Source organism: Tribolium castaneum, chromosome 1, assembly GCF_031307605.1.
Source record: "Tribolium castaneum strain GA2 chromosome 1, icTriCast1.1, whole genome shotgun sequence".
Taxonomy (NCBI): domain Eukaryota; kingdom Metazoa; phylum Arthropoda; class Insecta; order Coleoptera; family Tenebrionidae; genus Tribolium; species Tribolium castaneum.
Window position 1 is genome coordinate 36182920 of NC_087394.1, and position 15476 is coordinate 36198395.

The 15476-nt window shown below is 33.4% G+C and overlaps 4 protein-coding genes and 1 non-coding gene across 10 annotated transcripts; 3 read left to right on the top strand and 2 right to left on the bottom strand.

Moving 5' to 3' along the window:
• The first annotated feature begins 309 nt into the window (after positions 1–309).
• Positions 310–1655, top strand: LOC655874 (uncharacterized). The gene is made up of 5 exons (XM_971046.4): positions 310–445; positions 490–644; positions 692–903; positions 949–1073; positions 1272–1655. Exons 1-5 carry the CDS (start codon positions 322–324, stop codon positions 1631–1633), a joined length of 978 nt encoding a protein of 325 aa, XP_976139.1. The 5' UTR covers positions 310–321; the 3' UTR covers positions 1634–1655.
• Dis3 lies at positions 1592–6364 on the bottom strand. Of its 2 annotated transcripts, XM_008198815.3 has the most exons (12): positions 6049–6364; positions 5833–6007; positions 5619–5783; positions 5409–5566; positions 4958–5357; positions 4469–4882; positions 3480–3626; positions 2935–3431; positions 2570–2813; positions 2133–2522; positions 1939–2094; positions 1592–1886 (listed from the first exon to the last, which is right to left on the bottom strand). In XM_008198815.3, exons 2-12 carry the CDS (start codon positions 5884–5886, stop codon positions 1656–1658), a joined length of 2856 nt encoding a protein of 951 aa, XP_008197037.1. In that variant the 5' UTR covers positions 5887–6007; positions 6049–6364; the 3' UTR covers positions 1592–1655. The 2 variants fall into 2 exon arrangements, with proteins under 2 accessions (XP_008197037.1, XP_064215776.1); XM_064359706.1 differs by having other exon boundaries at positions 5833–6364.
• A 1213-nt stretch (positions 6365–7577) lies between these two features.
• On the top strand, positions 7578–9521 carry LOC103314043 (mpv17-like protein). 4 transcript variants are annotated; one of them, XM_008198819.3, is made up of 6 exons: positions 7580–7791; positions 8213–8342; positions 8462–8550; positions 8780–8892; positions 8942–9019; positions 9078–9521. In XM_008198819.3, the coding sequence occupies exons 2-6, from the start codon at positions 8214–8216 to the stop codon at positions 9164–9166; spliced, it is 498 nt and encodes a 165-aa protein (XP_008197041.1). In that variant the 5' UTR covers positions 7580–7791; position 8213; the 3' UTR covers positions 9167–9521. The 4 variants fall into 4 exon arrangements, with proteins under 4 accessions (XP_008197040.1, XP_008197041.1, XP_008197038.1 ...); XM_008198818.3 differs by lacking the exon at positions 8462–8550 and adding an exon at positions 8618–8706 and having other exon boundaries at positions 7578–7791; positions 8942–9521; XM_008198816.3 differs by having other exon boundaries at positions 7585–7791; positions 8942–9521.
• Positions 9522–11501: 1980 nt separating this feature from the next.
• Positions 11502–14347, top strand: LOC107398466 (uncharacterized). Of its 2 annotated transcripts, XM_015982605.2 has the most exons (4): positions 11505–12611; positions 12657–12848; positions 12896–13079; positions 13125–14347. In XM_015982605.2, the coding sequence occupies exons 1-4, from the start codon at positions 11679–11681 to the stop codon at positions 13286–13288; spliced, it is 1473 nt and encodes a 490-aa protein (XP_015838091.1). In that variant the 5' UTR covers positions 11505–11678; the 3' UTR covers positions 13289–14347. The 2 variants fall into 2 exon arrangements, with proteins under 2 accessions (XP_015838090.1, XP_015838091.1); XM_015982604.2 differs by having other exon boundaries at positions 11502–12611; positions 12896–14347.
• Positions 14321–15269, bottom strand: LOC103314044 (uncharacterized). The gene is made up of 2 exons (XR_010336277.1): positions 15014–15269; positions 14321–14512 (listed from the first exon to the last, which is right to left on the bottom strand). It is a non-coding gene; the product is annotated as an uncharacterized LOC103314044 (transcript).
• Between the last annotated feature and the right edge of the window lie 207 nt (positions 15270–15476).

The window sequence follows — 15476 nt, forward strand, 5'->3', positions numbered from 1 at the left end:
AGAATAAGAAATATCAGCAAAATCGCGTGGCTAAGGCGCCGCCCCGTTTCACAAACACCCTGACTCCACAAACCATTCGCCCAAAAAAACATCCAGGACCCCAAACTTTTGGAAAACACTCACCAATTGCAGGAAAATCCGTTTTGTGTTTTTCCCCAACACCATTGCATTGTATTTCGAGAATTTACGCTACGATTTCGTGACTTTAGTTACAGGAGTAGCAAGGTGACAAGCTGGGGGAATTTAACGGCGCACATGTGATTTTAGTGGCTTTTTTGCACCAAAACTTAACCTCGAACTCTTTTTTGAATTTGTGTTAAAATGATTGAAAACGAATTAAATACGGTGGTTTATCCACCGAATAAATCGCTGCAACGGAAAGTCGAACTTTCGACAACACCGGTCGTTTACAAACACTTACTTTTCCTAGAATTTAATGAAAAAGGTAAGGTGGGTTTTTTTCAATTTTGGCGATTAATTGTCTTTTAGACGAGTCAGTTCTGGGGTGTTCGAACTTAAACGGGACTCTTTGGGAAGGCACTTTGCTATTTTTCTCAAATGAGGAGAATTTGTTGCTTCTGAAACACAACAGAAGCTTGATTGGGTCCACGGTTTCAGACGGGAAATTTTTAAACGACAGTACTGTAAGTTTCAGCTAAATGTGTACACACAACAAATAATATGAAAATAGTTTGCGTTAGCTGAAGATACGGGTCTTTTAAATATTCTCACAATATCACGTGAAAACCAAACCATACAATCGGCAGGTTATTATAGGGAAATAGATCGCATTCCGAAAATCGCAGTTTGGAAGAACAGCACACGGATACTCACCTGCTCGAATAAAGCGGTGACCATTTGGGACATTAATAGCACTATCCGTAAACCACTAAATCACTTTCCGTAAGTTTTATCAACAATTTTCCCTTATCTAAGTTTTATTTCCAGCGATTATCACACGGAACTTGTAAACTATGTTGATACACTTAAGTCGGAACCAAACGTCTTTGTCACAGCTTCAATGGACCGGAAGTGCTGTATTTGGGACGACCGTAATCCGTGCCCTGCCTCAGGTAATTATTTTTTCGTCCAGTGAGGCGAAAAAATCATGTATATTTCACGGGAGCAAAGTGAAGATGTAAACATTATTTTCAAGTATACAAGTGTCCAAAGTTAGCTACAATAGGAAATTGTTTTTTTTTGTAATGGATGTAGCTTTTAATACTGATGTTTTTGAGCTAAATTTTTATCGAAAAATATTTATTTTTCAGTTTTGTACAACAACGAGTTTTGCTCTCTAACCAGCGTTGCATGCAACCAACACAACACGAATTACGTTGTTGTGGGCACAGAAGGCGGCGACATTTACCTTCTGGATAAACGCGAACCGAAAGACTTTATTTCAGTTGCTAGTTGCAACTGCTACATCTACAGACTGGCTTTTGATGATTACAATAAACTGGCAGTGTGTGGCGACAATAACAAAGTTCTAGTATTTAAATGTGAGGACGAAATCTTAAACAGTGCTTACTGTAACGATAAACACTGCGGAATCGTGCGAGGATTAGCTTGGCATAAGGAAACTTTATACTCTTGTGGTTTCGACAAACAAGTCGTCAAACATTTATTTTAATAAAAACCGTTTTTTAAAATAATCATTTGTGTCTTTTACGCCCTTTCTTTTTACCTGTCTCTGGTTCCGGTTGCTTGCGCTTCATATTTTCATCGTTACTTTCCAGTGGCGCAACACTGAAACCCTCAACGTAAGGTTTAACGAGTTGTAAAACAAATTTTTCGTGTTGAATGTTATTAGAATCAAGCGATAGTCGGACTACAACGGGGTCAAAAGCGTGAATAACCACACTTCCGGCTTTTTGTGTCTGGTCCTAAAATCAAGTGGTCATGATTTCGTTTAGTCCGCGGTCCGCTTGACTTTACCTCTTCATTGTATTCAAAAATATTGGACGTTTCGCCTTTTTTGGCCACAAATAGGGTACATTCCAGGCCATATCGTGGTATAAGAACTTGCAGGGCGTTTTTACGGACATACAACACGTAACCTTCCTCATCTTGTAGTTTCCCTTTGAAAAACAACTACCAAGAAATTATTAAATCAAGTGAAAAATCCTCACATGTGTGTTGAACGCAATTGAGGCTCTTCCAGCATATTGAGCCATTCGGTTCCTGTAGTTCAAATTTTGGCACAACTCGGTCGTTTTATTCTTATCCAAAAGGTCCGGATAAGTGGAGTCGGCACCACAGATAACTGCAAGTAGCCTGTGGACTATGATATCGGCGTATCTACGAATTGGTGACGTGAAATGTGTGTACAAAGGCACAGCTAGACCATAATGGAAGTACTCCTCCTTTTGGTACGTCCCACTGACAAAGTAAACAGCTTGTAGCATACAACGTGTGGCTAAAATTCGGAACATTGTGTTCAAATAGGGATTTTTTGTGTTTACTGCTTCATCGAGTGATTTTGCCAAGTTTTTGCCTGAATCCACTCTAATTTCAAAGCCCTTGAAAAGCGAAATTAAATTTTGGGGTGACGTTAAGTAGTACGTACAAGGTGACGGCCTGCTTTAACCAGGGGATCGAAATTAGTAGCTGGAGGGACGGGATGACGACGTAACATCGCACAATCGGGAAACTCCTCAAGGATTTTTTCAGCGACACTTATATTTGCTTGCAGCATAAATTCCTCAATCATGGAATTTGTTTCAAACAGTTTTTTCACTTCCACGTCCAAGGGTTCCATCGTCTCGGAGTCCATCTGGATTTTTACCTCAGGCGATGCAAGAACTAAAGCTCTAATAAAGAAACAAAGTAACGTTAAAAAAATTGATTTTTGTTTGTTTGTTTGATTTTGACAAATTTTGTTGTATTGTGTATTTTATTGTAAAAAATATATTTGTAAATAAAAGTGCCTACCCATTAACCAGTCTGCGCTGCTTCATAATTTTGGCCAACTTGTTCAAGCTCCTCAAGGCCTCGGCCAGAGCGTCCTGCTTGGTCTTGTCGTCAATAATCAGTTGCGCCTCTTCATAAGTCATTGCTTTCCTCGACTTAATTATACTTTTATGAAATCGCGTACTTAAAATATTGGCATTTTGGTCCATTTCCCAAATGCAAGAAAACGCGAATCTTTCCTCTCCTCCTCGTAACGAACAAAGATTTGAACTGAGCAATGCTGGCACCATATCTATTCGATTATTAACCAAATACACTGTGGTGGCTCTAGAAGCAGCTTCGCGATCTAGAGGCGTTCCAGGTCTTATAAAATGCGAAACATCGGCAATATGAACACCAACTTCAAGTTTGCCGTCAGCTAGTGGACGACAATGAAGGGCGTCGTCAATGTCGGTACAACCTGGGGGATCCACTGAGCAAATGTCAAGGTGTCTGAGATCGACTCGTTTTTTGACGTCCTATTAAAAGCGCAATGAATAACAATCAGGGAGGAAAATAAACATTACATCATCGGTTATGATCCAAGGCATTTTGGGCAAACAATTGAGAACTTCCTCAGAGAATTGGCTGTGAGGGACGTCATGTTCCAGCAAAATGACCTCGTTTTCGGTGGTTTGGTCCCCAATGTTGCCCAAAGCTCGCACAAAATGACCCTATTTAAAAAATTACAAAAAATTAATGCAAAAAGAAATTTTTTCCTGAGTAATTTTTTTTTATGCAACTTCCTTATTTTAAATGGATTAGTGGAATTATTTTAAGGCTATTTTTATCAACTTTCCCTATACCTAAGTTGAACCATTTTCAGGATATTTAAGATTTTTTGAAAATTTTTGGATTTGCATCTGTCACTTAAAAAATCGGTAACTCTCTTAGCTTTGGAGATTTCAAAATCATATTTGGAGGATTAAAAGAGAAAGCCTCTATCTGTTCTGCAGTGTATTCAAAATTGGAAAAGACGTTATTAAACCCAAAAATTTTAAAGTTTGAACAACTTCAAGTGCCCATAACTTAATTTTTTCAAATGGGATGTCCCAATTTTTATTTTATTAAATGGAAGAGAATTTTTTTCTACATCGATTTGTATTAGCATTTCCTATAGCTATCTGTGATAATTTTCAAGTTATGTTACTTTTTTTGACATTGTAGAAAATTTCTTACTAATCACAGCTGTTTTTGCATAGTTTGCCATAAAAACATTTCTGAATCAGTCAGTTTTTAATGTCTTTTAATATTAGTGTTCTAAATGTTGACTCTTATTATAGTAGAATGGAAATTACCTCTAAAATAAATAAATTTTATTACGACATTATTATTGACGCTTTCTTAACATGCTTCCAATTTTTTCTTAGACTAAGTTGTAAACTGTTGTTTTTTTATTTTATTTGTTAGTGTTTCTTTATAATCATTGTTTGTCTTTGATTTATTGTATTTTCAGCTTACCTTTAGTGGTAATTTTTTTTGAGTAAATAATTATTTATTTACTTATAACACTTACATGAGGATAGCGTGAATGTTTGGGCCAGGAATCAATCGTAACGATCAATTTCTGAGTCCTTAGAAACTCCGCTTGTCTCGTTTCTATTTTAATTTTGGGTATACTTTTATCAGCTGGAACAAACATCTGATAAACACCATCAATGCCCCCTTGTAAAATGCCACAATATTGTCTCCACTTTCTACGAATAATTCCAACAACACGTCCTGTAGGTTTAGCTCCACTTTTCTTCTTTGTCGCTTTTTGTAACTCGTTTTCTTTTGTCACAACATCGTCAACACTCTCATCACCAACCCCTTCATCCTCTAGGATTATTTCACTCGGACACACCCATTCCTCCTCTTTCAAAAGCTCAACAGCTACAGTGTCACCATCCACTGAGCGGTTAAGGCCAGCCCGACCCTGAACTATCACCTACAGAAAATAAAAACAAATAGCTTCGCTTCGAGTTTCAATATTAAAAATAATGTATTTATAAAATTGCCTTACCGGCTCTTCGTACGAATCCACATTGACAAAACCTTCCAAGAAATTATCTCGAGAGGCTCGGAAAGTCCCCTGGAGCAGCTTTCCCTCTCTTATGCCAGTCAAAAGCTCAACATTACTCAAATGGTTGGGAAAAACGTCTTTCGTAAAATCATTTCCGTGAAAATCTTTCCTCGATAATTTATCGGTAAGACCCGAAGTGTTGAGATTTTGCACATATTCCGAGACGGTGTAAGAAGGTATATCCTCTTTTTGGGCTTTAATCCGATTAGCTGAGTCGTCAGTGAGGAAAACGAATTTTTGTTTAGGGGCATGGTTTATGTACCAGGAACACGCAGCTCTAATACACCTGTCATTGTAATCATTAATTAATTCACCTTCGTTTTGTTGCAAATAAGTGCCTCTGGAAGCAATGTTTTAGGTTTGTATCAATATAATGAAAAAATGTTTTTACTGATGGTGGTCGTTTATAAAAACGTAAAAATGACGACTCGGATTTTCAATTACAGCACACAAGCGTTTGTAAATTGGTAGACTTCGGTGCTTCACCTCGTTTAAAACTGTGTGGAGGATTATCACATTACCAATGACGGACTCTTCCAAAATATCCATCTAAATTTGTAATTTAAATGCTAGTTTTATAAAAAATAAACTCGGAAAATACCTGATCAAGAACAACATTTGTGTCTAGTATTAGATAATGATTAGAAGTAAATAAAGAACATTTGTTTTCGTGGTCTGGGGACAGGAATGACTCCACTGGCAAACAAGTTTCACACTCTTGAAGACCACAAGAAATGTCATCACGAATATAATGTTCTCGAACGTGCTACAATATTAGAAAAGATGGACCCCCATGTTTATTGTCACATACTAACCTTCAGATAATTCCCAACTTTGTTCTTTTTAATAAAAGCTTTAGTCGTAAACATTGTTTAATTATTTCAAATGTTTTTTTACAAAAACATGCCGCAACAAGTTATTTGGAGGTTATATTACAATATTTTTTGTGGTTATGTTTTTGTTGACAGCTGAGGCGGGAAATATAAAAAACTGTTTTTTTATTATAAAAAATACAAAACAAAAATTCTTACATTGTTCCAGCAATTATGAATACAAAAGACCATTACCATATTACCTAGTCATGCACAACGTTTTATTAAGAAATCTAACTCCCACTGCTATATAAACATGCTAATTTATTAAAAATATGCAATAAACGTGTTCCCCATGCGACTTAATTAGTTGCAGAAGCAAAATGAAAAATTATACATCCTGTACGAGTTGCTATTGATAAGTACAGTCACCCAAAATGAAAATGACGTGTCTATAACGCCCAAGTTTTAAGAAATTCGACATTTCGTTTATCATCATTTGAAATAATTGAGGGTTTCATTTTTTGGAAAATTTAATTAATTAATAAATAAATAATAAATTATTAATAAATAATAATAATAATAATAATAATAATAATAATAATAATTATAGTAATAAAAGCTTTTATTAGAGACAAAATGTGAGGGAGCAATCTATAGTTTACACGGTTGATGCAAAATATAAATTTCAATGTGAAATTAAATTTGCTGTATAATGAACAAATTTGAACATTAATTAAAGTATTTTATGATATTTATCTTATTCTTGATAATTTTTACGAAATAATCAGAAAAATAAAAAAAAAATTTTGTTTCATTTTCAGCTCGGTTTATTTAGGTAATACATTCCAAAAAGCTTGGAAAATTTTGTAATTTTGTAATTTTGAGACGTTGTTTTGTCAAAAGATTTATGGATTTAGACGTTTTTTTTTATCAAATATTGTAAAATAAATGAGTATCTTATTCAAAAATGCACGGTAGGTGGTTGTTTATAGACGCATCATTTTCATTTTGGGTGACTGTACTTAGCTTCCCATATAAGTAAAACCACGATATTTAAAAACACAGTTTATAAAATATTTGTTTCGTTCCGGAAACAAGTCTTCCGAGGCGTTTTTCCACATTTTTATCATGTAATTTAGTTAACAAAAAATTATTCTTTTTTTTTATAAAAAAAAAATCATAAAGTAAATTCTTAGGTCGTGGAGAAACTTCTTTGCTTTGCTGTCCTAACAACAGAAAATTATTTTTTTTTTGAACTCAAGTCACTCGAACGAGCGTCTGATCAGCATTCAAAGTTTTTCTGACAAACTGATTTAAAAAATTAGTTTAATAACTTGCGGATTTTACAAAAAAAGTAAAAACCTCTCAGACTAACTTTTGTCTCAAATTTTTTGAAATTCGTTTTAATTTTTGAGTAAATGAGTTCGGAGAATCTTTGAGATGAGCTCGGAACGCAACTGTAACAATTTATCTATCACGAATCGTCTTGATATTTGGCAAAACTTAAAAATTAAAAAACAATCACATTTTTAACAGCCTTGATAACGTACTAATTACTTTGTTCGTAAAACAAACAGATTAGGTATTTGCCGAACTTTACTATTCATTTATTTTCAAAACTATTATTAACGTATAACTCATAGAAAACAATAAAACACATAGATCAAGTTTATGTAACCATATGTTGCATACATGATACTTAAGCGTACCTGTGCATTGTTTAATGTCTACAAAAGTGAATTGAAAGGTATCACGTGTCGTCCTAAGAAAGTAGCTCAAAAATTGCCTAAGATAAGCTAGTTAATACTCATAATACACTCGTAGAAGGTTACATATTTTATTTACAGTAATTTATTTAACTAGCGCCAATTGAATTCATTAAACAAAACCTATCTGCTGTGGTGTGTAGTAGCTGTGAAGAATTACAAGCGTTGTTATTAAGTTACTGTGTTGTTCCAGGTAAATAAAAGCCCTTTATTGTCATACACAAGACCTTAAAAGTGTGACATAAATTATATTAAACAAATAAAAACGTCGGAAAATTCCTGTTTGTAATAAATAACTTGTAATTATTGTTTCCAACTGAATTATGAATTTTTCCACAACATTCGAACAATTTCTAATTAGAATCCGCGTCCTGTGATATTTGAAACAGAGCGACTTACAATCAATAAGAGCGTTCTTGCGCAAGAACGCATCTGTTGCGAAATTTTTGCCCAAATGCCACCCAATCATTTTATCAAATCAGTTAGCTAGTAGTTTGGCACTAAAAAAATGAAACGCTTCAAAAAAGACCATTGTGTTGGTGAACTCTAATTAATTGAATTCTAGTATGCGATTTTTTCTACTAAAATATGGCTCTAACAGTAAATTGTTTCAGCATGTCAAGTATTTTAAAATTCATTAAATATGCATTTACCAAATACCCGATCGCTTCCAATTCTCTGGTTTATGGAACACTTTACGTGGGAGCCGAATTTTCCCAACAAACCATCTCGAGAAAAGTTCTGGTGAGTTGTGAATTATTAAAGCGACACTGATCGCCCATTTAAAAGACGTTCGTTTATTATTTATGTTTGGAGTAAGTTTTCTCATACTCTTTAATTTTTTAATTTGAGTTAATTGTTAGACTAAAACGCCCACGTCTTACGACACGCCTGCAATTGCTCGATATGCAGTTTACGGAACCGGAATACAGGGACCATTTTTGACCATTTGGTATTTATTTTTTTGGGTTTTGGTTTCCTTATATTAATTTTGGTTTCTGATTTTGCTCAAATTTCAGAATAAAGAACCGATCATCTATGACCGCCAAATGCTCACATGTTTTGGAATTCTCGGTGTGACTGTTATTGCTCCAGTATACCAGTACTGGTAGGTCACAAACCAAAATTAATATACTTTTCCGAGACTCAATTTCTACATTGTTAAAGTAACACGTTTGTAGGTACAGATGGTTAGACAAGAAATTTATCGGAACCTCGTACAAAATTGTAGCACAAAAACTGCTACTGGACCAATTCTTAATGACCCCGCAGATTTTGGTAATTTTTTATGTTGGTGAGTGCTCACATTTTGCTGTAACGTAAAATAATCCCAAGTTTCACAGCCATGAGCATTATGGAGAAGAAGAAGGATATTTTTGAAGAATGTAAACAGAAAATAATCCCCACATTCAAGTCTAGTTGTATGTTTTGGCTTCCAGCCCAAACTGTAAATTTCTTGTTAATCCCCCCTTCGTTTAGGGTCGTTTATGTTGGGACTTGCTCATTTGCATGGGTCAACATTTTGTGCTGGATTAAGCGACAAGAATACTAGATTTTGTAAATTATAATAAAGTCAAGTCTTACATTTTGACGAAGCTTACGAACTTGTTAAAATTTGAGCTTTGGCTGTTCTTAAATCAGTGACAGAAGAGGACAATAATTCCTATTTATTGTAGCTATGGATGTTCTTGATGGCACTATTTAGCTATAACTTTAAATAATTATACCTCCAATGTGATATTTTCAACCGTACATATCAAGTAGTCTCCCAGAAAGTATGATGTTTTATTGACTAGAAATTATATATTAACTGAACCGAATTTATTGATGTTCCATTTTAATCTCGTATTGGTACAGTTGATGTGTTTATTTGTGTACTACATGTAATATTTTGAATACATAATAAATTTTATCTTACTCGTGTCTGGGTTTTGTACTTAAGTATTCCCAACAAAAAAGTAATTCCCCCAGCGTATTGATTGCCTATATAATACGAAAACAACGCTACTGTAAATTCATTCAAGTTTAAATTATTGATAGCGATATTAACAATTAAAACTGATAAGAATGGTTTCTTGTGTCTTTCTACTAGTGCTAGTGTTATCAGTGGCAAATGTGTTATCGAGACATCATGTGGATTTAACTCATAAATTTTTACTGCCCAGTCGATTCAAACGAGCAACACCTACTGATGGATGGTATTTTAATGAACGAAGAGACTCAAATGGAAGACTTTTGAGTAAAGACTACGGCTTGAAACATAACAGTGACAATTTTGATGCCCATGCTGAAGTGCGTGAAGGTCCGGGTGGAAAAAAAGCGTATACAATAGGAGGGACGTTTAGATTTTAACGAAATATAAATAACAATAAATATTCGTGTTTTCTTCCATTCTAGAACCTATAAAAATACAATATTTAAGCTATAATTAATTTGTGCTTCGACATGTCTAAAAATTACTTTACTCGAATTTTTTTTTACCTAAATTTGACTGTTAGAGTATTTTTTTGCATTTACACCTTTCATTATAATTCAAAAATCGATAACTCAATTTTTTTTTAAATTTTGAAATTGTTTTTTGTATATTTGACAGAAAAAGCTTAAATCTTTCTTTAGATGTTTTCGAAATTTTAAAAAAGTTAGTAAACTATAAATTACACTGTTAACTCATTTTTTTTTTCAAATAAAATCATTTTTGCTTGGACACGTCTAAAAATTACTTTACCCGATTTATTTTTGCTTAAATTTAACCGGTTCCAAAATATTTAGGGCTGTTTAAATTTTTTGCATATACACCTTTCATTAATTCAAAAATCGGTAACTCTGCCATTATTTTAAATTTTGAAATTATTTTTTGGACATTTGGCAGAGAAAGCCTAGATCTTTCCTTGAATGTTTTCGAAGTTTAAAAAAAAGTTAGTAGACCATAAATTATAAGATTCAAACACTCATAACACATTCTTTTTTTCAAATAAAATCATTTTTGCTTGAACATGTCCAAAAATTACTTTACCCCAAGTTATTTTTACCTAGATTTAACCATTTCCAAAATATTTAAAGCTGTTTGAAATATTTTGCATATACACCTTTCATTAATTCAAAAATCGGTAACTCTGCCTTTTTATATTCACTAAGTGGTAGAGAATTTAATTCCGAATCGATTAACACTTAAGTTTTTTTTTACACATTTCCGTGTAATTAATAAAACTTCACAGTGATTTTGATTTTCCAGATGTCATTTTATATCGAAAAGTTGATCAACTCATAAACGGAGAAAAATAGGCCTAAATCTGTTTATACGGTGCGTTCAAAAAGTTTTTAGATCAACTCTTGCTGTGGAATTTAGATTGCTAGATTTTTATTGTCTTTGATAGATTAGCGTTTTGTTCTGTTAAAGTGACTTGCGATTTTCTCCAACTCCAGAATTTTCGTATGTAATAATCGAAAGAAATCAACATACGTTCAAAATTTCACAGCAAGAGTTGATCTAAAGACTTTTTGAACGCACAGTACAAAGTGCAATTATTTTTTCACGGTAAAATTAATAATGCAAAAATAAATAGTTTTTGAAGGGTCATTGAAGAAGCCATTCATATTTTGCAAAACAAGCAGAGAAAAAAAAACTATAATTAAATGAAAATCTGTACTAATAAATCTGAAAAAACACAAACAAACCAAACGTTTTGTGTTGTTTTTTTGAAACTTCACACAAAGAATGTAAAGTAAAGCCGTATAAATTTCTTCATGCCATAGCTAATTAAGCGGTCAATACCACTGTGTATTAGGAAAAAATCTATAATGGATAATTCCAAATTAAATTAGCTACATTCCAGAGATTTAAAAAATCTCGAAAAAATGTAATTTTTGCGTAAGCAGGCAAATCCCCACCTCAAATAATTGTAGCAAAACAGTCAGATAACGAAACTTAATTACGCTACAAGTGTTGTCCATTATTTTTAATCTTGCCTTTCCACAGACACGCAAAAAATACCGTCCTTACTTTAACTAAAAACAAATAAAACAGTGTGGGTGTTATTGTAACTTGAATCATATAAACATTCAGTGAATTTACTCCTAAAAATGGTTTTGAAATCTGTAACACGTGCTTTTTTTTTATTCATTCTTATGATAGTTTTACTAATAGTTTTCACTCCAATACTTGTAATTTTGTGGTGTTACCGACAAGTCATCACTTTAGTGTTAAAAATCAAATACGGTCGTCGGTTTGGTGGCCTGCTTGGTGGAAAAGACGCGTTCTGGGCATTTGAGGATGTTTCCAAAAGTATAATTACTTCGGTAATTATTGTAGAATCAACGAAAGACTCAAACCAGTTTATCGAAACTCTCCGAATACGAATTGACGAAAGGTTGTTAAAAAAAGAGTCAAGACTAACATCAACACGTGAAAAATTTGGTGGCTATTGTTTCCTAATAAAAAACCAATACTCCCTGGAGAATGCTTTTAAAGTAATTAACACCACCACAACTTTTGACCAGTCGTACTTGGAAAAATTTGTTCAAGAGTGTCTTTCTAAAGAAATGCCCAAACACGACACAGGACTTTGGGAGGTTTTAGTGTTTGATAAACGGGCACAATGGCTTGAAACAAACAAGAAACAATATATTTTCGTGTTTCGGTGTCACCATGGTTTAGGTGATGGATTTGCTTTACTCGATCTTTTAATCCACCAGTTTTCGGACGAAAAAATACAACCAGAGACACACAGAACGCAATGGGAAAAATCAGGCACTACGACCAGTTGGTTTACCTTACTTAAGTACGCTTTGTATGGACCTGCACAGGTCGCAGTTGAGAAATTTTCAAGACCACCAGATGCCAATTTTTTACATCGGAATAATCTTTGTGGGGAAAAAATCATAGCCTGGGCTGTTGAGGAAAAACCGCACTTGGTACCTCTTGTAAAATTGATGAAAAACCAACTGCCAGAAACACGATTTTCGGATGTGGTCTTGTGTGCAATCTCGAAAAGTTTAAACGATTTTTACTCAAAAGTATTGCACTGTTTTAATTTCTTTATTCTCATTTCTAGTTTACAGAAAAGTCAAATGGTTCCAAAGCACATAACTTGCGTAATTCCAGTGCTACTGAAGGCTCGATCAAATGGAAACATTTTTAATTTGACGAACAGATATTCAGTTGGTGAACTAACTTTGCCTGTCCTTACGGACAATGTTTTAGAAGAAGTGAGGAAGTACACACGGATTTTGAAAAATTCGCCTGATATTTTCGTATGACGGGATTTAAATCTGTATAAATAGAAGAAATAATATTTTAGGTCTATCACTGGCTTCTTAATATTGTGGCCTTTGTACTACCGGAACTTGCATTGAAACGAATTTTTTATTCGGGTCATAGTACAGCCGTTATAAGTATTTTGCCAGGATTTAACAAGATAAGTTGCTTGGATGGAGATACGATCCGTGACGTCATTTATTGGATTCCTAACCGGGGATCTACAGGTTTTAATGCTTTCAAGTCTTTTTCAAACACAAGATTTTTTGTAGGGGTGGGAATTTCAGTGTTAACATATGAGAACAGACTTCAGATTGGAATAGTAGTGGATAAAGAATTGCCCCTGAATCAAAGTGATGCTCAAATGATCGTAGATGGCGTATTTACATCTATTATCGACCTTTACAGCAGTAACTTTGGTACATTTTGTAAATAGTAAATAAATAATCTTGAGTGACTTTGCCAAAAAAAAAAAAAAAAACAACAAACTACGAGGAATAAAAAAATCGTCTGGTGGAGTAAAAATAAGAACAGTAATTGTTGTTTACAAATTACGAGTAAATTAGTTGACTAATCGTCTGGGAAAAAAGAAAGAATTGACGTTGAACATCAAATTCTGAATAAACGGAAAAACACCGTCATCTCATTTTTTTAATTAGCGCGCTACTCCACATATTTTGCAAAACGCTGGAAATATGTTTTAAAAAAATGTAGAAAATGAAACTTTGTAACTAAATTTTCAGTGCCGTTTTTTAAAAAAATTCAATTTTTTACAACTTTGTTCCTTCCTACATTTTTTTGTTTCTTCAACCATATTCTCAGAGTTTTGAAAAATATGGAGAGGTGCAGAGTGGTAAAAACTTAATTTCGTTAATACAGTCGTTATTTAATAAGTTTCTACTAAGTGACCACATTTTTTGATTGTCTAGTGCTCACCGTTGTTTAAATTCAGCTATGTTTTAATTTCTATAAAAAAATTTAATATTAGTTATAAGGGAACATAGAAAAATTCTGGAAAAATTCACATGCAGAGAGAAAAATAAAAAGTATTTATTGGCAAACGATCTTTAATAGTTTGTAAGACACAGTAAAGATATACTTTTAGCAAACTAGCCCTGTATGTACAAATTATTAGTATTGAGAACGAATCATTAGTAACACTCCTTATTTGAGTTTGTGTATTTGTTCAATGGTCGCATGTTTGTTTGAATTATATAAATCAAAAAAGTGTGGAGAAAAAGGTCAGATTACGTCAAAAACAACTTTTTTAAATGTAGGTAAACTTTCCTACCAATGTTTTACTGAAGTTGCGTAAGAGCCTAAGCTAACCAATAGTTTTGTATCAAACTTTGCAAATTGAATTTCGATTCTAGTCTCAACAGGATTTGAAGTTGGATAATGGTTGGGGTGTAGCTTATTCATAATATTAGCTAGACAGGTATTGATTATTATGTGAAAACTTCTGAACTAATTTATTAATAATTTATTGTTTAAACTGTACATATTAAAAAATAAATAAAAACTAATTCGATTTTTTCAAAATATGTTCATCTGATGGTTGATCCCTCAGTATTAATAACAGTCCACAAATGATCAAAAACATCCCTGACCACCATAATAACGTGGTAACTTCCCCAAAAATGAAAAAACCCGTCAATGCCTATAAACAAAAAGACAGTTTTTGAAAAAAAAATATGTTCAAACTTACTGATAAACAATAATTGGAAGCTGCGCTAATTACAGTTGCGGTGAGAGATGATTCAACATTTTGGAGCGCTTTAACAAAAAGCGTCCACACCCCCGCATTACATATTATCATCAATGCAAAAAATATAATTCTTACGATGAAAAAACCCTTCAAGCAAAATTCAATTTACTTTTACCACTTTTTGTTCATTTACCTCGAATGTAGGCAACCCCGACAACTTTCCAAATAAACTGGCTGCAGACGCACAAAAACCAGCCAAAATGGCAAAGTTTAATTTTCCGCTCATGTTTTGTACAATTTCACTACATTAACCAAATCACCAAATGTAAGACAAAACTACACATTTTATAAAAGAACTTAGCTTCCAACCAAGGGATTATTGCATCGCCATAACGTTAAGTAAAACTATTTAAATAATAAATGGAGAATTTCGAAAAAAAGGGACAACTCTACCTTTATCACATTAAATCGTTTACCTATTTCTTATCAAATTAAAGTTTTTCACAGAATCTGACAGTTGACTGATTGTCGTAGCGATTTGACATTTACAAACTCAAAGCCTGACCATGCTGATAAAGTCGTGGGCAACAGAGTTGGGTAAATAGTTAAATACCATACTGGGCTCAAGCGTGAAATATTCTGATGTAACAAAAAAAATTCTGTATTTTATTACGTATTTTTACATTACTTTTTACTCCTAAATAAAAAAACTGCCAGTTTTTAATCCTCTAAGCCAAATACAGGGAGAAATCGATAACTCTGCCATTTAAAAAAAAATTGAAAATATTTTTTAGCTCAATTGAAAGAAGAACCCTAGATCTTTCCTTTGGTGATTTCATATTTCTAAGAAATAATAACAAGCCCTAAATGTTTAAAATTAAGTTTCCAGAACTTTAAGCACCCATAAGTTAATTTT